Source organism: Pteropus alecto, unplaced genomic scaffold (genome assembly GCF_000325575.1).
Source record: "Pteropus alecto unplaced genomic scaffold, ASM32557v1 scaffold11, whole genome shotgun sequence".
NCBI classification, from domain to species: Eukaryota; Metazoa; Chordata; class Mammalia; order Chiroptera; family Pteropodidae; genus Pteropus; species Pteropus alecto.
The window spans coordinates 7804792-7832580 of NW_006431956.1; the positions used below are offsets into that span (position 1 = coordinate 7804792).

At 35.9% G+C, this 27789-nt stretch overlaps 1 protein-coding gene across 1 annotated transcript in view; it reads right to left on the reverse strand.

The window, feature by feature from the left end:
- Positions 1-245: 245 nt before the first annotated feature.
- The window catches only part of MINDY3 (MINDY lysine 48 deubiquitinase 3), an 81550-nt gene continuing 54006 nt past the window's right edge, over positions 246-27789 (reverse strand). Inside the window, exons 11-15 of the mRNA XM_006906982.3 lie at positions 26300-26372; positions 10169-10241; positions 7832-7919; positions 4068-4139; positions 246-1180 (exon numbers count right to left, since the gene is read on the reverse strand). Coding sequence (XP_006907044.1) covers positions 1031-1180; positions 4068-4139; positions 7832-7919; positions 10169-10241; positions 26300-26372 — 456 coding nt within the window. The 3' untranslated portion in view covers positions 246-1030. The remainder of the gene's footprint in view (positions 1181-4067; positions 4140-7831; positions 7920-10168; positions 10242-26299; positions 26373-27789) is intronic.

The following is a 27789-nucleotide window of genomic DNA, read 5'->3' on the forward strand; positions in this document are numbered from 1 at the left end:
TAAACTAAAGGGATGGGGCTCAGTCTCTTTGTTCACTGGTGTACACAGCGGCCACCCAGGTTAGTGCTTCCGGCTGGCTGAGTTATGTAGCTCTTAGGTAAGCATGAGGTTTGGTCTCCTTTTCAAAGTGGTATAGGAATCTATCAGGCTTCTGTCCTATGCTGTGCTCTCAGGGTTACTAGGTAGAAACATTTAAAAGAATGTTTATTCTGAGCCACTACAGTAAAAAAATTAAAATGCAAGGGTACATGTAAAGAAAAAAAGTGTTTATTTAGGCCATCCACTAGGGTCATAATAAATAATGCAATATACTAAGGTAATAACAGATGTTTTCATGCATTTATATTTATAAATTTACAAGAAAGCTGGCTCATAGGGCTGTTGGGACGAATTGAGAAGAGTGTATTTGGCAATACAGTGTTAAGACTATCAGATTCTCTTTCCTACCTTTTTTTTTTTTAAATACATCCTCTATACATCTCTGAATAAATGGTAATGTTCCTCTATAGTTTCTTTTTATAAACATGCCAGAGCTAGCCAATTATTGAGATCCAAGTTGATAATTTGTGATATATCAATATTTCTAATGGAAAACAGATTTTAGAAAAGAAATACAAGTGAACTCTTCTGCATTTCAATGTGGAGGCTGATATATTGCAAGCCAGAATCATTTAAACAATAAAATATGTCTGGATGAAGTAAAACCCCAAAGTGGAAGTTTATAAATAGTAACTTTGATACTCAATATACAAATGCTATAGTATTACGATGTTTGTAATTTGCTAAATGACCAATTATCTGTAAAAGTGGTGAACTTTGATTAAAGCTTAATTTTGCTACTAAATTTCACACATAGAATTAAAATAGGATAACCTTTAACATAAATAATTTAAACATATCTTAAACACTGAAAATGTGTTCCTATGTTATTTACAATTAATCAGTGATACCAGTGTATAGCCAACTGCCAGTCTTGCGTTCCTCCTCCAACATCTGCTGTTACACTCTCCCTTATAAACACTTGTGCAAATCAGTTTAGTGAAGGAGAGCGATCTGTGGTCCAGAGTAATTCGATGTATGGCCACTTGGTCTGGAGACAGCGTTTAATAGGAGTGTCATCTGTTTGTAGCATGGGATCTTCAAAACCCATAATAACTGCAGTCCCTTCCACGTACATGACCTGTTGGACAAAATAAAGCCACCACGGTCGGTCAATATTCTTAGCACAATTTTGTGAGGGATGTAAAACTTTTCAGAGGCTAGCAAATCAGGCTTGTATACTGTTTCATATGGAACTTTACATCTCATTTTGACAGTAATTATGAGCAAGAATAACTGCCTTTTGGCTGAAATAAATTTGGAAATAAGATGGTGATACATATTTTAAGTGCTAGGTGACCCACTGATTTTTGAAGTTCACAACTGAACGTTTCTTGATGAGAGAGAAAATCATTCTTCAAATAACATATACCACTTAGAAGAAATTATAACAATTTACATACTTCTTGCTGTTTTAATATTGAGGTACTCGGATGGTCATGCTGCTTCATGAAATGAAAAGGACTTAATTTTCTCATTTCAAATTAAGCATTGAATTTCCAGAGCTGAAAGCAATTTGGATGTTCGTTAATGAAATTTACTATTTATTGTATTAAATACTTTAAAAATGCTGCTCATGAGGGTGCTGTGTACTGCACGAAAAATCATGGAGAACTAAAAAGGATGTAGGACTGAAACAATCATCAAATAGGTTGATATATAAAACTAGCCAGGTACTTTATATGCAGTAACAATCAATGATCATATCAAATATCAATTGGCAGGTGGGTATCAGAAAAATTTATTTGAGTAATAAAAAAATTTATTATTTGAGTAATTTACAATAATAATGTTTTAGTTGTATCTATGATGTAACATACTTACTGGAACCCTAAATTATAAAGGCTCACTGTGTACATTAAGCCATTCAATTTCTTTTATTCCAAGAAATTCTGATTATATAATTTAAAAGGAACAGATATAGACTGCTTTCTATTTAGTTTTACATCTCCAATGGCTGATACACATGATTGGAATTAAGTTCTTCCAATATAAAAGCCACAAGCTATTTGACTAAGGAGCCCAAAGAAACAAATTTATTAGTCTTAAATAGGAATTTCCTTAAAAACATATTATAGGAATAGAGTATATTATATTAGGTCAGATAATGTGGTTTCAGGAATCTAAAGTGAAATACCTTTTTTTCATCTTTACTTTGGTTAATAATTAGTAAATTCATTTCATCAGAACTAGAAACTATTAAAACTACAACTTATGCTTTTCAACTCCCCCACGTAAAACATCCTTTTCTGAAAAACTATCCACAAAGAATATAGTGCGAGTTACAAGTGACAGATGAGGTGGAGCTACTGCCCGGCAGGGCGCTGTCGCCGCCTCTGGCCCGAGCCGCGCGGGCTGTGGGCTGGGGGCTCACACTCCCTCCCCTGAGGCCAGTATTCTCTGTTTCCTCATACCTCTAGCAGCACCTTAGGAGGCGGCCTACCATATTTCTAGCTCCTGAGCAATTTCAAAATATTGTACCTCTGTGGTTTAATGACATACATACTTTGCTTTTCATAGTTCTTACACAATATCGTCACATGAATATTTCATCCTGGACTTCTGATCTTTTTGTTAGTATGTCAGATGCTTGTCACGAGCATGATTTGAAAACTTACTATATACAGGTAGCATGGCCAAACAGATCAAGGACAGGACTGTCAGGAACTCAGTTCCTGTCCCTGCTCTGCCAGTGACTTCCTGCGTGACCTTGGGTGAGCCACTTGATTTCCCTGTCTCAGATGCCTCATCTGTAAAATACAGATAATACTTGACCTACCTTGTACGGATTGTGTAGGGAGTAATTAGTGACTCTAAAGTACCTCCTATTACAAGGCAAAAATTCCACTATCTAGATGAAGCTTTCATTAACACATTAGGAAATAACATCTAAGTTTTCTTATTGGCAATTTATATTTTTTTGCTATATACTAATCTCTATAATCTTGTGAAAATTTCTTTAGATCTAATTTAATAAAACTTCCAAATTATATTGTTATGAAAAGTAAATTTTATATTGTTATGAAAAGTAAAAAAAAACTTTTAAAAAATTAAAAGTTTCTATTTTAGATTTGCTCTAAAATTATGTATTTAGTGTGTATTATGATCTATTTTCTGTAGCCATCCTCAATTTAGATAATTATGAAACCAGCATGGTTCTTTCAAATGAAAAAGGTATGGTAGGCCTTATTTCTTCTATTATTAGCTATATCGACTGTCATTTGAATACATGCAAACATAATAGATACAGCGTATCTATTATGTGTAGACAAGCTAATATTTAATAAGAAATGGTGAGTCACTGAGACCTTTTGAATCAGACCAGGTGAGTACATGGAAAGTGAATCACCTTGGCGCCTTTGCCAATGACCCACTCACAGGGGAAGCGGCAAAGCACAGTGGGTGAGAGCGCGGGCTCCGAGGCGCACTACCTGCACCTCAGTCCAGCTCTACTTCCTGCCCGTACCTGAGCAGGTTGCTTACCTGGCGGTGCTGCTGTCGCTTTCGTAACTGGGGGCAGACAGACCATACTTACTTCAAAAGGTGGAGTGAAACTTCAGATAAAACAAAGCACTCACTACAATTCCAGGTAAACGCTGAACAAATGTTGGCTACTGTGGTTATTATTTGAGTCCTTTAAAATATTTTTCTCAGTCACAAATCTGTTACTCCCTTCTCCACTTAAATGGATCAGCGACTTTGCTGGATTAAACCCTCAATTCACTCGTAATATCTACATAGCCAAAGGTAACAACACGTATGCAGATGTACTTATTTTGCCACGGTGAAACTATTCCCGCAAAGTTCTCACTGAATATCGTGTACTGGAAAAATCAAAATACAACCGGTTCTAAGATACACTGTCATAGTAAAGGGACTCCTGGAATAGTCTCGTTAGGCAGCAGTTCTGTGGGAAGCAGAGGGTGTCGTGTACTCGGATATTCGTCAGGCCGGAGCGAGCAGCGTACCTTCTCGCTGTGGTTTGACTGCTTCAGCCCGTTGTAGTGATACACAGTGAACGACTCGGGACCGCTGGAGCCCTGGTGTAAACGAAGCGCTGTTAGAACTTTAGCTTTATGTCGGGCAACTGCTGCTTAGCGACTGCAAGTAAAATGCACGTTTCTTAAATCGTTTTTCTTCGATATGGACATCGTTTGATAAAGCAAGAAACTTAGATGTATGCATTTAATTACCAGAAAAGCTGCAAGATGGAGTTGCATCTGAGGAAGAGACAGGAAAGTGGGGGACGTGCTGGTTTTTGATGGCTCTTCGGTACTGTTTTTAGCTATGTTCCTGTTTTACTGTAACATTTTTTTTTTTTTTAAAAAGAACAAGGTTCTAAAACACAAAAACATTTCCTAAAATGTATCTCTGATTTTTTTCTGGTTATGGATAATTTGTTCTTTCAAATAAGTACAAAAGAGCAGTAATATTACTTTCACTCAGACCACACTTCCTTGTGAACTTTTAAGTAGTAAAAATAGCATTGTGTGAGAAATGAAAACACATAATTAGTGCGTAAACTTTAATAACATCCAGTGAAGGATATCATATAAATCATTAAACTTTCAGCTAAACTGATGATGTTATTCCTACTGTCTTAACCTTGGTTCTCAGCTGAAGATCGAGTTCAACTCTTAACTTAGCATTCGAAGCCATTAAGTTCTGGCCCGACTGAAGGCACTTGGCTCCATTAATCTCCCTCAGGGCCCGTGGCTGACTTTTCCTGTGCCTAGCCCCCTTGTCTTCCTGGCCACGTCCAATTGGAACTGAGGAAGAGAGCTTCTGGCAACTGTGGGTAGCTTTAGGTTCCTAGAGAGAGACAGACTGAGAAAATGGAGCTACTTTGGCTGCTCTAGTCTGAGGATCCTTCTGACGCTTCCTTCTTCAAATCCTCTGAGCTATTTATTCCTTGCAATTCACAGCTTTCCCTCCCACTTATGTCAGTTCAGGCTGGGGTTCCGTGATCTGCAACCCAGAATCTTAAAACACAGCCCTGAATCCACCTTTTCAGTCTTATCTGCAACTACTCACCTTTCTGAATTCTCTTAGATGATACTCATAGTACTCATTTTCCCATGAAAAGACCTTTTGTTGTTGGCTCTGCACATTCGTGATTGCTTTTACCCCTCTCTCAAATGCCTTTCTCTTGCCCTCTTCTCTCATTTTAAAGACATGGTTCAAATCTTACTTTTTCTGTAAAGTTTTTCTTGAACACACTAGTTGGGTTCTTTGACTTGGGCTGTTATAGTAACAATTGTCTCAAAAATCTGGGAACGAATCATATACTACTTGGTATCATCTCTTCAGTGATTCTGAAAGACTTTAAATCTTTAACTGTTTGACAACTTTTTATTCTTGTATTCTCAACTAAAATCCAAGCTCTCTTTAATTTTTGTATCTTACTCAAAATGCTTCACAAAAAAACAGAAGAATCAATCATTTGATCATTTCCTTAACTGTATACATGAATCAATGCAATTAGCTAGTTTGGCCGTTGATTTTCAGAGTTAATGTACTTTACTCTTCCATCCTTTAGTTCCAGTTATTAACGGTTAGTGTGAAATACTAAAATATCAAAAGGCACGGTAAAGTGCTGGGTCTCTGGGGTGGGGTGACCTACACTGGACTCTTGACTTTGCCACTTACTATTAAATTCTCTAATCCTGTTTCCTCATTGCCAAACTGGGAGAAAAATATTACCTCATTTATAAGGCACATCGTGTGTGCTTAATTCATGGTGGCACCTGCTTCTCCTATTCTTATTTTATATAAACTGCCTTGAAATGCTTATGAATATGCCAAGTTGTTTTCTCTACCTCTGCCCCACAGCAAAGAAATGCTCTTCCACAGCACCTACTCTAAGCATTTGTGAAGATGACTGAAGTTATATATTTTCCTGGCTGTCTTTCTGACTCCAGTTTTGCAACTTTAGTCCTGTGGAGTAAATGTCTGCTGAGTGTCACTAGATTGGTCTGTTAGGTACAAAGCAGTAGATGAAAAATGGCCAAAAGGAGAGTCATTTCACATTTCGTGACTACAGAGAAAGAGGGCACCGGTGGTCCAAGCCATGATCAGAAAAGATCTGTGACAGGGCGCGCTCTAAGCTCTTCCCGCTGACACTAGGTGGGGATGTGACAGGTCTTCCTTAGAGCAGCGGGTCTTGAACTCTGGCAGCCTCAGAATCTCCTTGTCCCCCTGAAGCTTCTGATTCTCTAGGTCTGCGGAGGGCCTGAGAATCTGCATCTCTACCATGTTCTTGGAGACCACACTTCAAGCACCCACTGCTCTAAAGGGAACCAAGAGCGGGAGCGCCTGCTTTTGTTGAGGAAAGGACGTAGGTACGCGGGGGCAGCGGGACGGGTCAGCAGTAGCAGGAACCGTGAGCAGTGAGGGGGACCCGGGGGGGGGGGGACAAACAATAACTAAGTGGAAAAGTCTGTCACCTGTGAGAGAAGGGGACTGGAATTCTCTTTAATTACCTCAAGGAATGCTAAAATTAAAAGGTTTCTTGAATAAGTTCTTAGAATTCTAAGCAGCATTATGTAATTAACTAAATATTTCCAAAACAGTTGGTAACTATCTCCTTTTGTTTACATTTCCCAACCATTTTTCAGAATCTTCCTCAAAATAAAAACGTTTTTATTCCCTTATATTAATAACAGACAGTATTTCTACAAAATGTTCTGGCAGCAGCCTTGAAATAAATGATTACTGTCTCAAAAAAGTTTAAAATGCTAAAACTTATTAAACATTTATTAAGATCTAAAACACAGTATTAGATTCCAAAACAGAACTTTTCAAAAAACCCTAGCAGATGAAGTATGAATAAATAGATCACCACAATCCAAGAGTCTTGCTAATGACACTAAAAAAAGAATCTACTTTTTCATGAAGCATTTACTAAATCTCATAGCTGTATTGTGATTTATCCTTGATTACTTTTTGAATTTTCCCTCCCTCACAGTAACCATAACAGATAGATATAGGCTTAGAAAATATGGGTTCCTTTTTTTTTTTCCTAATTCCCAAGAGTAAGTGTTAATAATATTGTCTATTCTGTTAAATTTAATTCTGAGACATCAAATTAACAATTATATCTTTAAATTTAATCTTATCTTGACATTTTCTACAATTTTTCTCTTTTATAATAGAGGTGGAATAGAAATTGGTATTTTTATTAATTTCTGACGTGCTCACGCTATACCTAGCTAAATATTTTGGTTTATGGCAAATCCTCTACTTAGGCACAAAAGACAGATGGAGGCTGTAGAATTGGCTTGCCACTGAAATTCTTCCAGAACCCAGGTTGACCAGTAGGAGCCCCCAATACATTTACCTTCTTTCTAGTATTTGGTAAGTTCTGAAGAGACACATATCAATCTATTAACACTAGCCACCTGAGAGCAGGAGAACGAGGGGGAGAGGATAGAGAGACTCTCTTTACTCCCCATACTTCTGAATTTTATCCTTTCTTTAGAAAACACTATCATTAGGTGTGCATATTGGTGTATACACTGTCTTCCACCACTCCTTGCCCTCGAAGTCCTGTATCACTGTACTGGAACTCACATGTCCTTCTGTCTTCTCTGGCAAAGTAGTTACATAATAATACTGCTTTTTTAGTCTCATGTGCATGCAAAAAACATTTTAAATGAGTAGGGAAAAAATGCTGAAACAATCACAGATGATCACCCCAAGAGAACAAAACAAATAATTTCAACTATGTTACCTGATCTGGAAAAAATTCTTGAAGAAATGGACCCAATAATATGATTCCTAATCCTTCTGGATCTAATTTATTCTTCATGAGATTGATACTGTGGGAGGGAAAAAAAAAAGCAGTGGATACCAAAGAAAAAGAAAGCTTATTTTTCTTCTTTCATGATTAAATTACTGGTACTATAACACTTTGGCTGCCAAAACTTCTAAGAGATGTTCTTTTTAGCTTCTTAATGACAAATACACAGGAATGACATCTAATTTGCCAAAACTTGGTTATTTTTAAACCAGAGTAATCTGTTACTATTTAGAATTTAAATTATGACGCTGACTTTGGAATAGTGCTCCTTATTAGGTAAAGTAATTTAAAAACCGAGGCTTATGAATGCAGGCTGATAACCTCCCAAAGAGACCCTCTGCTTCATAGGTGTGCCTAAATTTAACAATCAAACAAGGCGTTTAACTTAGAGAATTTAAGCTCAAGGAGAAAAAGCAGCAGTGTCAAAAAGCCGTGGTACACATCTGATAATCAAAAACATCTACAAACCTTATTTTCAAGAACCAAATGAGGCAGAGACTTAAAATCCTTAGACAATTTAGCTTGAAGGCTAAAGAGGTGAGTTAATTCTCAAATGGCTAAAGTACAGTGAATTACAGCAAGTGAGATGTACTCTGTTGCTCTAGTGGCTGCCAAAGGCCACCAGTGCCTGGCAGAGCCTTTACCATTTAGGTGCAGCCAAGGTGGTGAAAGGTGGGAGGTGTCACTAGAAAGATGGCAGAGGAAGGTAGACTGCAGTTCAGAGAGTTTTAAAAATGAAAACTTTCTGAACAGAATGTTCATTTTCCATGCTATCTCCCAAATAATAAATGCCAAGTTAAGTATCCCCTATTAAACATACAAAGGATATGGCATGTTAATGGGTCTGCGTAAGGCCAGGAGGTTATGACATGAAACAAACAAAGGCAAAGTCATATTATATTCAGTACATCTAATTTATTAATCCTAAATTTGGCCCTGTTAATTTAGGGCCCATCACATATAACTGTGACCAAAGTACAGAGTGAGTCTAAGCTTTCAGCTACTTCTAGAAAAACAATCTAACTCCATTTGACTAACTTTATAATTAAATATACGTTATGTATCCTGAGATGATCAAGGAAAATTCAGGTATAGCTATCTGTGTAAGAATTTGAAAACTTTCCTTTTTCCTCCTGCTGTCTTAAGAATTGTCCGTAACCAAAATCACCTGAGTTCAATTCTTTTTTGCAAATTAGAGCAATGAAGGTGGCCGCCACTTGGAGGTTAGCATAGAAGAAATCCAGTAATTACTATTACACCGTTTACTGGTCTAGTTCAACACTCTCTGAATTTCTCCTTAAAGGTGGAAATGACAATTATGTCTAACTGTTAAGAATGAATAACATCACAGCTCTAGGTAGTAAGACTGAGACATGTTAATTCAGATGTGATTAGTTTGTAAACGTTTACAATGTATTTCGTATTTTCAAAGGAAATCCACCTGAACTACTTAAAAACAGAATAGGATCAAGTTCCAAAAACTGTGTATCAATGTTTTATGTTGCTTTTTTGAATCGTTTCCTTAAATGTTTTCTAAGCTAAAGTTTGTTCATGGTCAGAAAAACTTTCAGAAGCAAAAATATTTGTGCGGAAAAAGCAACAGAGTTAGTGAAAATCAGAGGTGATCTTTATTTTTACTTCCATATTTGATCAACAGATATATTCACTTACTAAGGGAGGTTTTCTCATGTGTAATAAAGATCGATCCCAAATTTAAGGAAGAAGTTATAGATGTAACAATGTACACAAGAGAACAGGGAGACTGAAGATAATGACACAATATGAATCTTAGGCAATACTTCAATACAGAAAAACTATATTCTGTAATATACTGGATCGCTTACAAATGTTTCAGCTCAGTTAATCCAGTCACTTAGAAATGTTCAATGTCTTTGATCAGATGTCTTTAAGACTGAAAGTCAGAGGGCCCACTGCTTATTTAAGCAGGACTGCTAATATAGACAAACAGACCTATCACTACTTTCACTGAAACTAAGGACAGGTACATCTTTAGTTTATTCAAAAAGACATTTTTAGTACTTTTTAAAAGCAGGACAATGTGCAGAGTGGGAAAGCAAACTCATTTGAAGTATGTCAAGTCTCTGCTATAATACTGATTGGTCTGATTTCTTCCTAAGTCTTTGCTTTATACAAAGTGCTATGCTTTATACGTGCAGGTTATATTTAAAATATTATATACATTTTTGCCTTTTAAAAAAAATTTAATGGAAGTTTGAGTTGGTTAAGTGGTGCTTCCTGGGTACTTACTATTCAGGATCTGAAACAAGGTCCAAAGCTTTCATCACATCTTCTAGAAGTGAATCAGGTATGAATCCATTATCTGGAAAAAAAAGCAGAAACAACTTAGAGTAAGTTTACTTCAAGAAATGTTATTACCGTTGACTGGATTCCAGTGAAAAAATCACATAAAAGAGATAAGAGAGTTAAGGAACAGCATGTTAAGTTTATTTTAGGTACAATGGCTATAATTTTAGACATGCCCTTACATTAGTTTTCTTGGGCACACAGGCAAAGGTTTCTTTTCAAGGTTAGTTTCTTATAAAAGCAACCACATAACTTCTGAGAACTCCAAGGAAAACTTAAAGCCAAATTCTTAAAAGGGCTTACAAATCTAAAGTTTTTTTCAACTTAGTTATTACAGATATTTAGTAATTAGGTACTTCTGTCAATAAACAATGTGAACCTTTAAATTCCTTTTAAGAAATCCAGTTAAAATAATTCTTTACCAATAAATTCCTTTTGTCATGATGTTTAACTTTTTGAAGAATGTTAATGATCCAGTTATTTAGATAACTGACAATATAAGAGCAAGAAAATACATCTCTATAACAGATCTGAATTAAATAAAAGCTATAGATTTAGTGGGGGAAAAATTCAAAGTTGAAATGAAACGTAGAATCAATAAAGACCAGTTTATGGAAAATATTCCCTTTCTTGGGCTTGATGAGGAAACAGCATTGGCAAATGGCTCAAACTCTATGATGCAACAGAACATGACACACAGAAAAAAGCTTGCAGGACGGTTTCGAATCGCAGTTTTAAACAAGCAAGTTGTTTATTCCCTTAAATGTACAGTTCCTCTACCATTTACTCATTCCTGAAGACTGTCTCAGCTTTAAATCAACTTCTAACATAATAGTCTCTACAGGGATTAGATAACTATAAAAACAAAAACGCTGTTACGTTGAACGAGATGTCCCAAAGCCCTGTTTCCATAACCAAACTCCAGGCCAGTGCTGCTCTTCCAGGATATGGCGTGGACTCTGTCTCTCTCAGAAAGGAAATAAAGAAGTTACGATTTTAGCAAGGTATCTTCTTAAACCTGATAAGCAGATGTTTATCCACTTGAAGTCAGATTGGCCTTGATTAAAACGCTAAGATTCATTTAGGCTAATTAAAAATGTACTATTTTTAAAACTGAATGATTCCACTTTGTCAAGTTACCAACAGTTTGAGGTACTGAGGACTTCTTTTAAGCTTTGTAAGCCTAACTTTGATCACTTTGAAAGGTAGAAAAAAGTTGTTTGGCTTAGTGAGGTCACACCCAAAAGCTCAGCATCTCTGAATGTGGAACAGGCTTTATTTGGCCATTAGCAGGCAGGAACAATGATCTGGAAAGGTCTCTGTGTAGGAGCCATCCTGTATGGCCCCTTGACGGAAGCACTAAAGGGCAGGCAGCCTTCTCTCCTCTTAGCATAGCCTGAGACTCACCCCCCAGTAAGAGTGAAGTGGCTGCATAAAGACACAGACAGCTAGGAAAACCACAAAGTGACCTCAACACAAACGCCATCACAAGCTTAAATAGTCCAGCAATACCTATATATATTAAGCCCCAGAGACTCTACATTTTGTATATTAGTGTATTTTAAAACCAGAGATTGTAATGTAATTTTCTCAATACTTCAAAGACTTTTAATATACCCAAGATTAAAAAGAGATCTGCTTTTTAAGAGATCTGCTTTCCAAGAGGTAAGAGAAACTGCTTACCTCTTGGAAACATTTATTCTGACATTACTTTATTCCTTAATTAATCATACCTATTAAGACAAATTCTTGATAAAATTCTTGAAAAAGAACAGCATCATTAAGTCTAAACCAGATGAAACTTAGGTGATCTAGTATTTTGTCAGCTGATTCCTTAGTGATGAAATGATAACTGAGACCTCAACGCACTGCAAAAAAGATGGCAGAGGAGATCTGGGTGCAACTGGGTGACTCGCTGGCACACCTAAGAAGCACTAAATGAAAAAGTAGAACTTGGCTACATGGGTAAATTAACCAGTGACTATAAAATGGACGTTTCCAGGCCTGAAAGCTCTGCAGAGCTGGGGACGACGAAGGCACGGCAGCTCTGACGGTAAAGCAGCTACTGTGTAAACATTTAAATTTAGTTCAATTGGTTTTAAAACAATTTGAAAAAGAAAATAGCTGTAAGTTTAAAAATAAGGGTTTTTTTTTTTTTTTTTTTGCATTTTTTTTAACCTGCAAACTGACTGTAAAAAGTGCCAAGCTCCTAGAGGCTGAGAGGAGGAACACCTCCGCGCAAAGGATTCAAGAGAGTAAGAATCAGTTGAATTCGTCATTTTTGGGATAAGGAAACCATTTCGTAATTGTGAAGAAATCAGAGTTGGACTTTAAGGAGAAGGAAATACCAGTCATGGTCTCTGTTCTGAAGGATGAGGAAATACAGGGAGAGCCTGAGGGGGAGCCTGGCAGATCTTTTACGTGCGATGCTAGCTGAACTGGGTCCTGCGGGAGGAAAGAAAATGTCAGGAATTGAGAACGGGCAAGAAAGAGCTTGTGAGCAGGGGCGGGGCAAGCGACAGGAACATTTTCAAACCACGGTAGGTGAGAGTCAAGTTTCTTGGGAATAGAAAAGAAAATTGAGAGCTAGTTAGGGAGAATTTAATGCCATTTTTTGTTTTAGTCAAATTATTAATAGTTATCTAATTTTTACTAAATATTATATTACCCTTTACCTAGTAAAGCTTTAATAACACACCTACAATTTAAGATAACTCACTGAAAACAGCATGTAACTTTTGCCCCCAAAGTTAAGATACTTCACATTTCAGCTTTCCTTGGCCTCAATGCCTGGTATCGCTACTGGTTTGCTCAGCTAGCCAGGAGGTGACAGGCTCCTGTGGCAGGGATTCCGGAAGTCCAGGGCCTACCACAGTGCCTGCTCAATGACATCTGTTACTTAAAATTAATCTAACTTCGAATTTCAACAAACTACTCTCTCTGTTCAGACACCATGGTTCAAAAGAACTTTGTGAACTGAACGTATGAAGTTCAGAAAGAAATGAAGAGAAGTTTATGGCCTGACAGAACCTCCTTTATTATGTGATGGAAAAACTGCAAAACAAAACATGGTGGCAGGACACAGAAAAACTATGGCTGGGGCGGCACGACAAACAGCGACGACCGTGCTGCAGCAAGGGTACAGGGAAGAGACTGGCGTCATGTAAAGAGAATAGCAAGGCCTGAATTAAAGGGCAATTCCAGAGAATGTCTGAGGATTGGTGTAAGCAATCTATAACAAGTAAAATTATTCTTAAAGGTTAAAACAATGCAGCACCTGAAATCATTCAGACAAATCGATCATTCAGCTGGCTCTCGATATATTCTAGCCACTTTAAAAACAGTGTTAGTATCTAAAGGGCTCCTTTTAAACAAAACTATATTTTCCTTGCCCAAATAGAGTTGCTTCCTGAGATGTAATTCTACAGAGGAGAGAGATAAAAGAACAAAAATCCATTATATGTAATGTGAAACCTGTGGCTATCATTTCAAATATCATCTATGTAGAATCCAATGTCTTTGGAGATTACTGAATAAGCGCTATGCCACACATATTTGCATTGTTTTTTATAAGACGACAATACTATGGTCACATTAGTACTTGAATAATCATGTAAAGTAGACATTAAATCCAGTTCACAGATGAGAAAACTGAGATTAGAAACATGCCTAAAATCTCACAGTTAATAAGGACCAAAGCTGGGATGTGAATCCAGGTTATGCCGACTGGAGTGCTTTTAGCTCTTGGGAAGTGACTTCAACTGTCACAAGGTTGGTTTCCTTAAGAACAACACAGTAATGATAATCCCTGCCTATTTCCTAGGTTTAAGGTAAGGTTTTAATGATACCATACAGGTAAAGTGCTTTGTATGTTCCAAGCAAAGCCAGACATTATTTTCAGACAGGACCCCACTTATAAATCAGGTTTCTGTGTCAAAAGCTCATTAATAAGTCACCTGTTTGGAACACTAAAAATGCAGTTTCATAAAGGCAATGCTATAAATGGTGATCAGCCTGCACAAGACCATTTAACTCATCATGAGCCGAAAGCATGGCGCCAACAGTGCTGTTACAGGGCCACCTAACTCAAGCACATGGTTAACAGCCAGGGCAGGAGCAAGAGACAGGTATAGAAATACCGTAGGTACCAGAACTCAAATTCTCTTTTCTTCAGCTTCTCTCTAGGTCAGTTATTCTATACATATTCTGAATGACAAAGGACGACCGTCTCCACACCAGCCTCTGCTAAATGGAAAGCAGACGTGCCTAGAAGCTTGTAAGAACTGTTAGCATATGAAGTGTTCTGGGAAAGCCTGATTTGTTTCAATCTTGAAATAAGGGGGAAAAAATTAGTAGATTAACAGATTATTTTCATAATGACTGAAAAGAAAAAAATGAAAAATTATTGCAGTTTTAACCCTTTTTCTTAGAGTGAACTATATGCAGCTAAACCAAAGCAGTGATATTCATATGAAAAAGTGGAGTTCATTTTCTCACTGGTGAGTCATATACAGAAAGAGACAAGTTTTGCTTGCTTGCTTCTTAACTGAGTTTGGAGTCCTGCTTAAGCTGTCACACATAAAACTGTATAGATGAAAATCACTTAATCAGTAATTTACTTTCCCTAGTAAAAACAAATTTATTTTCACATGTATCTATCCAGACTCAATTCTGAAAAACTGCCAATGATTATAAATTGTTTCAGTATTGGTAATATAAGAAATTCTAACTTTCTTTTTAAATTGGTAAAAGAAAATGAATAACAAGCCAATTACCTCATCGATGATTAAAATTTTTTTTTGCAAAAAGCAAATCTATTGTTTGACAACTGTATCCTACTTTGAGAACCTTAGTTTTTTTAAGTTGGCCTTCTAACATTGGCTTTTTTTGAAGTTTAGGTCTCCTGTGTCTGTGAACACTTCTTGTTCTGAAGGCATTTCTTTGTGCCTTTATTCAGTTATTCAGTAACAGTTACTATCTAAGGGCTTTTGGTTAGTTCCTTGTATGTTCCTGTTCTCAAGAAACTCATTCACTCATAGTTTCAATTTCAGTTCTAAAACTTTCACCAATGACACCAACTAAGGGGCATCCAAAAACGCAGATTACAGGAAAACCGTGTTTGGTTCTGCTATGGTTTTTGGTAGCTACGCTGGGATAAGAGTATGCCTGACATCTTGGACAATCAATTACTTTAAATCAAGATTAAGCGACGTTACAACGAACTGACTGGAAACTCTGGGAAGATGCCTAGTTTACCCATCATGCCCTCCTAGTTCTTCATCTTATAATATGCCATTCTGCAAGGATTTTACTGTATTACTGATACTGAAGTTAATATTCGAGCAGGCATTTACATATGGATGCGTAGGATCACACAGTGGTATGAGGTAGAGAAAAGGTGAGCATCTAGAAGAGGGTTGAAGATTGCAGAAAAAACCAAAATGTATACTTAATCCTTAAGAGGGTGTGCCACAGGAAACTGCCCAACTCCTTCTCTGAAACATGCTTCTTTAAAACATAAATCCAAGCCTTCATCACGAACTTCCTTGGTTATTCCAACAACCTCTTGCCTCTAGCATCACTTCTCTTTAGTAAATACTCCAGGTTATTTTCCTTGTGTTCTGTCTTTCCACTCAAATCAGACACTCTGGCTACCTGTGTTCACAGATATATATCACTTTCTCCTCTTTTGCTTCCATTTGCCAATGTAATCCTTCCCTCCTCGGGTCTTCGTTACAGCTCTAGGACTAAGCTAAGTTCACTACGGTACAACATTTCTTTGAATCTTATACGATTAAGATATTTTACTTTCATATTAACTTGTTATAGTTAAATGTCTAAAAACTGTTCTTTACAAAGTTTGACCCTTAGCTAGAGTATATTAAAAACATTTAGGAATAGAAATGATTTATTTTCTATTTTTTCCACCAAAGGATTCAAAGTGGTGAAATTTAGGTTTGTCACCCTCCATGACAGAGTTCAATGTGCTAAACACAGCAAAGATTCAAGCTAAAATTGATGATTTACTTTAAGGCTAATTTCATTCAGTGGTTGGACAATGTAAAGAGGAAAATCTCTTCTTATCTAAAGATTTAGAATGAAATGTTACCTAGAGTTTAAAAGATTACTAATTCCAAGAGGAAAAAAAACTTTTATGTTTCTTAAGTTACAGAAGCAGCACAGTGGAAGCAGCTAACTCAAAGCGAACGCACCAGTACAAAATGAGGTGGAGAGTGAAGGGAACTGACATAAAGGACCTACTATGTTTTAAGTACTGGGGAGGGTGCTTTCCACAACATTATTCACTTAATCTTCATAATGACTAAAATAGGTGTGGTAATTGTCATCTCATATATTAGAAAACATATATATAGACCTAAAGTATAGCACAATGACCAGCGTGACTACCGTGAGCCCAAGACGCAGGTCCCAGTTCCATGGGAGATCTGCACATGTGTGCACCCCCAGACACCAGTACCACAGCCACAGCAAGTGCACCTGTGCCCCGGGACTCAGGCGATGTGGCAGTTCTGCATGCACCCGATCCTCGGATGCTGGCTTCGCTACTGCTCTCTGCCAGAATGCCAGACTGTGAGCCAGGATTCCCTCAGCTACGACTTCCTCCCAGGGGCAAAAAGGAGAATGGGAACACCCTAGCAGCCTTCACTCCCCAGGACCCAACAGCCCCGCCTGCCTCTGCTACTCATAGGACCTTTGAAGTTCTGGCCACAGAAGGATCGTGCAGTATGGACAATGTCAACCTCAGCCAGTGAAGCTCCTTAAAGACTACATCACTGTGTCATCTCAAGACCAAAGATGCTGCAGCCTACCCAGCTGGCACTCTTGCGGCAACCTCCACAAGTAAAAGTCTTTCCCCACTGAAGCCAGTCCAAAAAAGATTAAAAGGTGACTGCAATCTCAAGTGTTCAGAAATCAATGCAAATTCACCAGAGACATAAAAAAGTAAGAGAACACAATCCCACTAAAAGATTCTCCCCTACCAAATGCAGATTTGAGTTATCTAAAAAAAAATTCAAAATAATTATTTTAAGAAAGGTTAGTGAGATTCAAGATTCAAGATGGACAACTCGATAACCACAAAAAGATATATAAACAAAATGAGAAGTTTAGCAAAGAAACAGAAATAATAGTAAAGAACTAAATATTCTGGTGCTTGAGAATACAATGAATAAAAAAGTCCAATAGGTAGCGTCAACAGCAGGCTCAATCAGGCAGAAGAAAGAATTTGTGAGCTTCAAGACATATCTGGATATGCTCAGTCAGAGGAGAATAAAGAAATTAGAATGAAAAAGAGTAAAGAAAGCCTAAATGAATGGTGGGGCACCATAGAAAAAAAGAACATCCACATTATGAGAGTCTCAGAAGGAGAAGACAAGGAAAATGGGGCAGAACACTTATTTAAAGCAACTGTGGTCGAGATATGGCCATCCACGTACATAAAATGCAAAAATCCCCAAAGAGATTCAAGTAAAAGATCTTCACCAGAACATTATAATCAAGCTCTCAAAAATCAAAGAGAGAACTTTGTAAGCAGAAAAATATTCATCAAATACAAGGGAATCTTGATAAGCAGATTTCTCAGCAGAAACCTTACAGGCCAGGAGAAACTGAGATGATATATACGAAGTGCTGAAAACAAGAACTGTCAACCAAGAATACTCTACTCAGGTAAGCTGTCATTTAGAAACAAAAGCAACATAAAGATATAATAAAAAATAAAAATAATTTCTGAGGATATTTATCAACATGAGACCTGCTCTAGAAGAAACACTAAAAGTAATTTCAGAAACTGAAAGAAAAGGACACTATAATCAGTAACATGAAAACATGAAAGTATAAAATTCACTGGCAAAGTTGAGTATACAGTCAAATTCAAAATCCCCTTTGGAGGTGTAAAGTTTATTTACATCAAGGAACTAGAAAGAAAAGAACAAAGGAAGGCCCAAAGTAGTAAAAGGACGAAAAATAACAAAAGATCAGAACAGAAATAAATGAAATAGAGACCAAATAGATAATAGAAAAAAACAATGAAACTAAGAGCTGTTTTTCTGAAAAGATAAATGTAACTGACAAACCTTTAGATTCACAAAGAAAAAGAGGACTCAAAATCAGAAATGAGACGTTCAAAGTGATAACACAGAAATGTAAAGGATAAAGAGAGTGCTGTGAACATGCCAACAAAATTGGCAACCTCGAAAAAACAGATAAGTTCCTAGAAACATACAAATTACCAACACTGAATCATGAAGAAATAGAAAATCAGAACAGTCAGATTGCTAGTAAAGAGATTGGATCAGTTATCAAATACTTCCCAGCCAACAAATATCCAGGAACGTATGGCTTCACTGGTATATTCTATCAAACATTTAAAGAATACCATCGATCCTTCTCAAACTCTTCCAAAAAATAGAAGATGAGAGAACACTTCCAAACTCATTTTACTAGACCAGCATTACCCTGATACTAAAACCAGATAAGGACACCACAAGGAAAGAGAATTACAGACCAATATCCCTGATGAACGCAGATGCAAAAAACCTCAGCAAAATATTAAACCAAATTCAACAATACATTAAAATAATAAAAAACAAAAACTGTGGTCAAGTGGGATTTATTCCGAGCTCCAAGGATGATTCAAAATCCACAATTGTGATATACAACATTAAAAGAATGAAAGATAAAAAAAAATCACATGATCATTTCACTAGATGCAGAAAACGAATTTGACAAAAATTTAACATCCATTTATGATATAAACTCTCAATAAAGTGGGAATAGAGGTAATGTATCTCAACATAACAAAGGCCATATATAACAAATCCACAGCAAATATCACACTCTGGTGAAAAGCTAAAAGCTTTTCAAAACTCTAAGATTATGAACAAGACAAGAATACTCACCCTTGCCACTTTTATTCAACATAGTATTGGCAGTCCTAGCCACAACGATTGGGAGTGGGGGTGGGTGTGTGTGTGTGGGGGGGTAAGCAATAAAAGGCATCCAAATCACAAAGGAAAAAGTAAAACTGTCAGTATTTATAAGATGACATGATTTTATATATAGAAAACCCTGGAGACTCCACTAAAAAACACCTGTTAGAACTAAAATATTCAAAAGTTGCAGAATAGAAGATCAATATACAAGTATCTGTTGCATTTCTACACATTGATAATAAACTATCAGAGAGAGAATTAAAAAAACCTATTTATAATTGCATAAAAAAAAGAATAAAATACATAGGAATAAGGTTAACCAAGGAGGTAAAAGGCTTGTATAGCGAAAACTATAAGACATTAAGAGAATAAGGAAGACACAAATAAATGGAAAGACAGTCCATGTTTACGGACTGGAAGAATAAAATATTCATACTACTCAAAGAAATCTATAGATTCACTGCAATCTCTATCAAAAATCCAAGGTCATTTTTCACAGAAATAAACAAACAATCCTAACATTTGCATGGTACCACAACAGACCCCAAAAGAGCCAAAGTCATCTTGAGAAGAACAAAGCTGGAAGTATAATGCTCCCTAATTTCAAAGTATATTACGAAGCTATAGTAATCAAAACAGTATGGTACTGGCATAAACAAAGACACGTAGATCAATGGATCAGAACAGAGAAGCCAGAAATAAACCAATGCATACATGGTCAATTAATTTATGACAAAGGAGCCAAGATATACAATGGAGAAAGGACAGACTCTTCAATAAATGGTGTTGGGAATGAAAATGGATCACTATCTTACACCATAGACAAGCTTATCTCAAAATAGATTAAAGATTTGAACCTGAGACTGGAAACTATTAAATTCCTAGAAAGACACAGAGGCTATATACTCTTTGGCACAGGTCTTGATGATGATGTTTTTGGATCTGATACCGAAAGCAAAGGCAACGAAAGCAAAAATAAACAAGTAGGACTACATTGAACTAAAACAAGGTTTCTGTACAGAAAAGGAAGCCATAAACAAAATGAAAAGGCAGCCTATTAAATGGGAGAAAGACCTGCAAATCGTATATAGGACAAGGGGGTAATCTACAAAATATAGAAAGAACTCATACAACTCAAGAGCAAAAAACTTCCATATAATCCAATTAAAAAATCGGTAGAAGATCTGAGACACATTTGTCAAGAATATGGAAGCTAACAGCTATGTGAAAAAGTGTACAGCATCGCTAATTATCAGGGAAATGCAGATCAAAACCACGATGTGGTATCACCTTACACCTGGGGGAATGGGTATTATCAAAAAGACAAGAAATGCTGAGTGTCGGTGAGGATGTGGAGAAGGGAACACTGTTGATGGAAATGTAAACTGTTGCAGCCACTGTAGAAAACAGTATGGAGTTTCCTTAAAAAATTAAAAATAGAACTACCATATGATCCAGCAACTCCACTTCTGAGTATTTATGTGAAGAAAACAAAAATACTATCTCACCAAGACATATGCAATCCCATGTTCACAAAAGTATTATTTATAATAGCCAGGTTATCAAAACAAAGTGTCCATCAATGGATGAGTGAATTAAGAAAATGCGGTATATATACACACCAGAATACTATTCAGCCATAAAAAGAGGAGAAAACCCTGCCATTTGTGACAACGGGGATGGATCTAGAGGCCATTTTGCTAAGAGAAATAAGTCAAAAAAAGACATACTGTAAGATCTCACTTATACGTGGAATCTGAGAACATACTGACTGCTGCCAGAGGCAAGGGGTGGAGGGTGGGCAGAATGGGTGAAGGGGTCAAGAGGTACAACCTTTCAGTTATAATGTAAGTCCGGGGGATATAATGTATAGCATGGTGACTATAGTTAATAATACTGTATTTTATATCTGAAATACAGTTGCTAAGGGACTAGATCTTAAAAGTTCTCATCACAAGAAAAAAAAATTTTGTAATTATGTATGGCAATGAATGTTAACCAGACTTACTGTGGAGGTCATTTCACAATGTATGCAAATACAGAATCAATAAGTCCCGGGGATATAATGTTTAGCATGGTGACTATAGTTAATAATACTGTATTTTATATCTGAAATACAGTTGCTAAGGGACTAGATCTTAAAAGTTCTCATCACAAGAAAAAAAAATTTTGTAATTATGTATGGCAATGAATGTTAACCAGACTTACTGTGGAGGTCATTTCACAATGTATGCAAATACAGAATCATTATGTTATACACCTGAAACTAATATGTTATATGTTAATTATACCTCATTTAAAACAAAAACAAAATATCCTGTAATGGTGGTATGTAAATCACTTTAAACTCTAGCATAGAGGTTAACAGACAAAAGTGTTAAAAATAACTATAGTTACGATATTATGTTAATGGTACACAATATAAAGAGATGTATATTGGGATATCAAAATAAGTTATGGGGGAATGGAAATGGGTAGAACTTTCTTATGTAATTGAAGTTATCGGCTTAAAGTAGACAATTATGAGATGTATAATGAAAGGCCACATGATTAACCAGAGCCAAAACCTATAACATATACACAAGTGATTAAAAAAGCATTAAGTCACAAAGATATAGAATAAAGGAACTACAGAACTACAAATCAATCACAAAGCAATTAATGAAATGGCAACAGTAAGTCCTTACCTATTGGTAATTAAATGTAAATGGTTTAAGTTCTCCAATTAAAAGACAGTGTGGCTGAATAGATAAAAATACAAAACCCCTCTGTGTACCACCTACAAAAAGACTGACTCAAGTTTTAAGGACATTCACAGGCTGAAAGTGAAGTGAACAAAAAGGATATTTCATGCAAATGGAAACCAAGAGTGCAGGAGTAGCTTTATTAGATAAAAGACTTTAAGTCAAAAACTGTAACAAAAGAGAGACAATGCCATATAATGATAAAGGTATCAATTCTTCAGGAGCATATAATAACCATAAACATATATGTACCATATGTCAGAGCGCCTAAATATAGTAAACAATTATTACTGATCTGAAAGGAGAAATAGATACAGCACTGTAATAATACTAACGAATTCAATATCCTATTTTCAACAATGGATAAATCATCCAGACAGGAAATCAATGAGGAAATACTGTACCTGAATGACACTTTAGATCAAATGGACCTAATAAACGTATACAGACCATTTCATCCAACAGCAGAATACATATTCTTTTCAAGTACACATGAAACATTCTTCAGGTTTGATCATGATAGGTCACAAAATATGACTTAGCATACCAAAGATCTTTTCTGACTACAATTGTATAAAATTAGAAATCAACAACAGAAGGAAAGCTGGAAAATTCACAAGTATATTGAGATAAAACAACGTGCTCCTGAGTAACCAATGGGTCAAAAATTAATCAAAAGGAAAATAAATACCTTAAAACAAACTAAAATAGAAACACAGCATATCAAAACCTACCAGATGCACCAAAAGTAGTTCTGAGATGAAAGTTTATAACAATAAATGACTATATTAAGAAACAAGAAAGATCTCAAGTAAACAACCACACATACCTCAGAGAACTAGAAAATAAACAAAGCCCCAAGTTAGAAGGCAAGAAATAAAGATCAGAACAGAAATTAATAAGAGACCAGAAAAACAATAGAAAAGAGCAAGGAAATTAAGAACTGGTTCTCCAAAAAGATTTTTTAAAATGACAAACCTTTAGCTAAACTCACCAAGAGGACTGAAATAAAAACAAAAAATTATCATGAAAGATGAGACATTACAACTGATAGCACAGAGATACAAAGGTTCATGAGCAACTACTATGAACAATTATATACCAATACTTTAGACAATCTGGAATGGATAAATTCTTACAAATATACCACCTACCAAGACTGAATCATGAATAGAAAATCTAAACAGATTACTAGTAAAAAAAAAAGCTGAATTGGTAATCAATGATCTCCCAATTCAGAAAACCCCAGGACCAGGTGGTTTCTCTGGTGAATTCTACCAAGCATTTAAGGAATTTATAGCAATCCTTCTCATATTCTTTCAAAAAAAAATTGAAGAATACTTTCAAACTCATTTTATGAGGCCAGCATTACCTAGATACCAAAGGGAGAGATGGATATTTTGGGAAAAGAAAATTACAGATCAATATCCCTAAAGAATATAGATGCCAAATTCCTAAGTATTAGCAAACCAAATTCAACAGCACATTCAAAGGATTATATACCATAATCAAGTGGAATTTATTCCAGGGATGCAAGGGTGGTTTAATAAATGCTAATCGAAGTGATATTCATATTAATAAAAGAAAAAAAATCTTACAATCATCTCATGCAGAGAAAACCTGACAAAATACAAAACCCTTTCGTGATAAAACTGCTCAAAAATTTTGGTATAGAAATAATATTCCTCAGCATAATAGAGGCCATATATTATAGACTGACAGCTGACATTATACTCAATGGGGAAAAGTTAAAATCCTTCCTTTTAAGATCAGGAACAAGATAGAGAGGCCCATTCTCACCATTTCTACTCAACATGGTATTGGCAGTCCTAAACACAGCAATTAGGCAAGATAAAAATAAAAGGCATCCAAATTGGAAAGGAAGAAGTAAAATTATCTCTGCAGATGACACGATCTTATAGTAAAGCTCTAATGACTCCACTAAAAAACTACAGCAAAAATGATTTTGGTAAATTTGCAGGATATAAAATCCACATACATATATCAGTCACATTTCCGTACACTAAAAACAAACCAAATTAAGAAAGTAATCTCATTTACAATAGCCTGGAAAACAATGAAATACTTATGAATAAATTTAAACAAGGAGGTATAAGACCTATATATTGAAAACTGTAACACACTGATGGAAACACAAATAAATGGAAAGAGACCCCGTGTTCTTGGATTGGAATTATTATTATTGTGAAAGCATCCTCACCATCCAAAACAATCTACAGATTCAGTGCAATCCCTATCAAAATCTCATGGCATTTTTCACAGAAATAGAAAAAAAGTCCTAAAATTTGTTTGGAACCACAAAAGACCCTGCATGGCTAAAGCAATCCTGAGAAAGAACAAATTAGGAGGCGCCTTACTGCCTGGTTTCAAGCTATATTACAAAGCTACAGTAATCAAATATGGTACCGCTAGGAAAAAACAGACACACAGACCAGTGTAAAAGAATAGAGAGCCCATATAAACCCACACATATACGGTCAACTAATTTTTGACAAGGGGCCAAGAACACACAATGGGGAAAGGATAGACTCTTCGATAAACTGGAAAAACTGGGTAACCACATTCAAGAGAATGAAACTGGATTCCTATCTTATACTACTCACAAAAATTAAATGAATCAAAGACTTAAATGTAAGACCTGAAACTGTAAAGCTCCTAGAAGATAACACTCAGAAAAAGATACTTGTCATCAGTCAGTCAGTCTTGGCAATGATTTCTTGGATAAGACACCAAAAGGCTCAGAAAAAGATACTTGTCATCAGTCAGTCTTAGCAATGATTTCTTGGATAAGACACCAAAAGCACAAGCAACAGAAACTAAAATAAATAAGTGGAACTACTAAAGAGCCTCTGCACAGTAAAAGAAATAATAAATTGAAAAGGCAACCTATAGAATGGGAGAAAATATTCACGAACAGTATATCTGATAAGGGGCTGATATCTAACATATAAAGAATTCACAGAACTCAATAGCAAAAAGGCAAATAATTCAATTAAAAAATGGGCAATGAACCCTAAAAGACATTTTTCTAAAGACATACAAATGGCCAAAAGCTATATGAAAAGATGCTCAATATCACTAGTCATCAGAAAAATGAAAATCAAAATCACGGTATTACTTCACACCTGGTAGGATGGCTTTTATTAAAAAGATGAGATAACTGTTAGTGAGGATGTAGAGAAATGGGAACCCTTATACACTATTGGTGAGAATGTAAAGTGGTATGCCAATGACAGAAAACAGTATGGAGGTTCCTCAAAAAACTAAAACTTGAACTACCATATGATCCACTCCTAGGTATATATCTAAAGAACTTGAAATCAGTACACACCCATAGTCACTGCAGCATTATTGATGATAACCAAGATATGAAAACGACCTAAGTGTCCATCAATGGATAAAGAAATAAATGAACAAAGCGTATGTGTGCATGAATGAATACACATACAGACATACATATACACACCCCCAATTACACACAATGGAATATTATTCAGCCATGAGAAATAAGGAAATCTTGCCTTCTGTAACACGAATGGCATTTGAGGACATTACGATAATTGAAAGGCGGCAGGCAGAGAGGGCAAATACTGTCCAGTCTCACTTATGTGTAGAATCTTAAACAACTAGGTTTGTAAAAACAATGCTGGTGGCTAGGGCCTGAGAGATGGGCCAGCTGGGGAGATGGTGCCTAATGGTGCGAACTCACAACTAATCAAGAAATGTGTCCTGGGGATCTAATGCACAGCACAGTGATCATGGTCCGCGATACCGAATTATAAACTTCAAAGATGCCAACATTACATCTTAATTTTTCTCACTATAAAAAAGAAATGTTAATTATGCGATGTGACAGGGGTTTTGGCTAACACTACTGTAGTAATGACTGCAGCATATAGATATATAAAAGCAAGATGCTGTATGCTTTCAACTTATAGAATGTTGTATGTCAATTATATTTCAATTTAAAAATGTTCTGGAAGAATTGTTTATTTAATTAATTAACAAAGGAAAAAAGAAGGAAACGACTTACCTTTACAACGGCTTGTTTGGGAGCTGGTATTTTTCCCTGTTTAACACCGACTACCAGAAGTCAAGATTCAAGCTGCCATACATCAGTACCCCAGAAAGCACGAAAACCTTATGCCATGTCAGAACCTGACGAGTACTTAAATGTCCTATTTTATTTGTTCCTATTTTCATCATTTCGCAATTAAAATGCTTAAGAAATGCAGTGTATGTTTCATTCTATAATCCAATAACTTATGAATAAAACTCAGGTAAGTACTGACATATTTCAAATATATAAAGATGTAAAACAGAGTCGATGTTAATAAAATAATAAAATCTCTTACCTTCTGGATCATAGGTTTGAAAAACTCTCCTGGCTTGTTCTGAAGGAGCCTCAGGGGCAACTAACGCCATATCCTGAAAAGACAAAAAGCATGCTCTCAGACGACAGCTGTAATATGACATAGAAACAAACAAAAGAATAACTAGGCGAGGGTGAAGAAATGACAACATCTGGAGGCAGAAGACTAAGTTATGTTTCTATCGTAAGTGTGTGACTAAATGAGTCACAAACTCTCTGGGCTTTAAAAAACAAGACTACTACTTCAACCATAGAGAACTGTTGTGAGATCGACAAGTGAAGCTTTATATAAAAACACTTGAAAAGTCTAATATTTAATTACCATAAAAATGCAATCTGCAAAAATTAATGATTTATACATTGCCTTATTGTCTAAGCAAAAAGAAATTTAACATAAATATATCTTAAAATACACTCTAGTTTTCACATATTTAAAAATTAGATCCAGAGATATATGATAGCATATAATTACATTGCAAAGCGTTTGAAATTTACTACTTTAGTGAGCATGTTACAGCAAATCTAGCCACAGGTCACCAATCAAGCTCTGCATCCCTAGAATTTTCATTTTTCTTAACTCCAAGGAAATACCCCAAAGGCAGAATTATTTCTTTTTTCCATTAGACTAATTCTCTATTATGACTAATTACATTACACAGTAATCAGTATTGCAATTTATTAAAAATAAACACAAAATTCAGTGTCATCCTGGATTCTTCGCAAACCTTTACTCCACACATTTAAGCTGTTAGGAGATTCTACTGCCTGACGGACGCGTGTCTAGGCTCCAGTGGTGTTATGCTACTCATAATTTGGGATGAAGCCTTTGTCTGTAATTGTGTTCACTCAGACCTCATCAGAGAACAAGTTTCCAAGGGTCTCCTTTTACCATTCTGCATCTTTTTGAAGAAGTTGTGGGTTATAGATGTTAAATACAATTTAAAATGCTGTTCTTCTGTGAAAACAAATTTTTGTAAGAAATATACTAATTAATTTTTGTCCTAATCATCCCACCCTTACCTCAAAGATGGAGGAATAAGAGTGTAAGACTCCATTAGAGTAGTTCTCACCCAACCACAAGGCTAGGTGCCTGAACGCCTTAATAGTATGTTCGGTTTCTGTGGGAATGTACACTGAATGGGAAGCAAAAAATGGCAATGTATGCAAGTCCTTACACATTTTTTATGTATTAAAAGATAAAATTTTTAAAAATCTCGTATTTTATAATAGTAAAAATCGGTCATGTATAATTCTTTCCCATTTACCATCCCTAGAAAGCAACTTTTAGGGTTTCCTTTTCCTGCATATTCAGTATTATTTTGCAGATAACGCTCATGTCAAATGATATGTTAATGTCAATGCCTTTCAGATATTATAACTTAGTCCTCCATTGCTGGGTACTTGGGATGTATCTAATTTTATAGACAATGCTGCATCAAATAAACCCGAACAAGTAATTTCACACACGTGCCG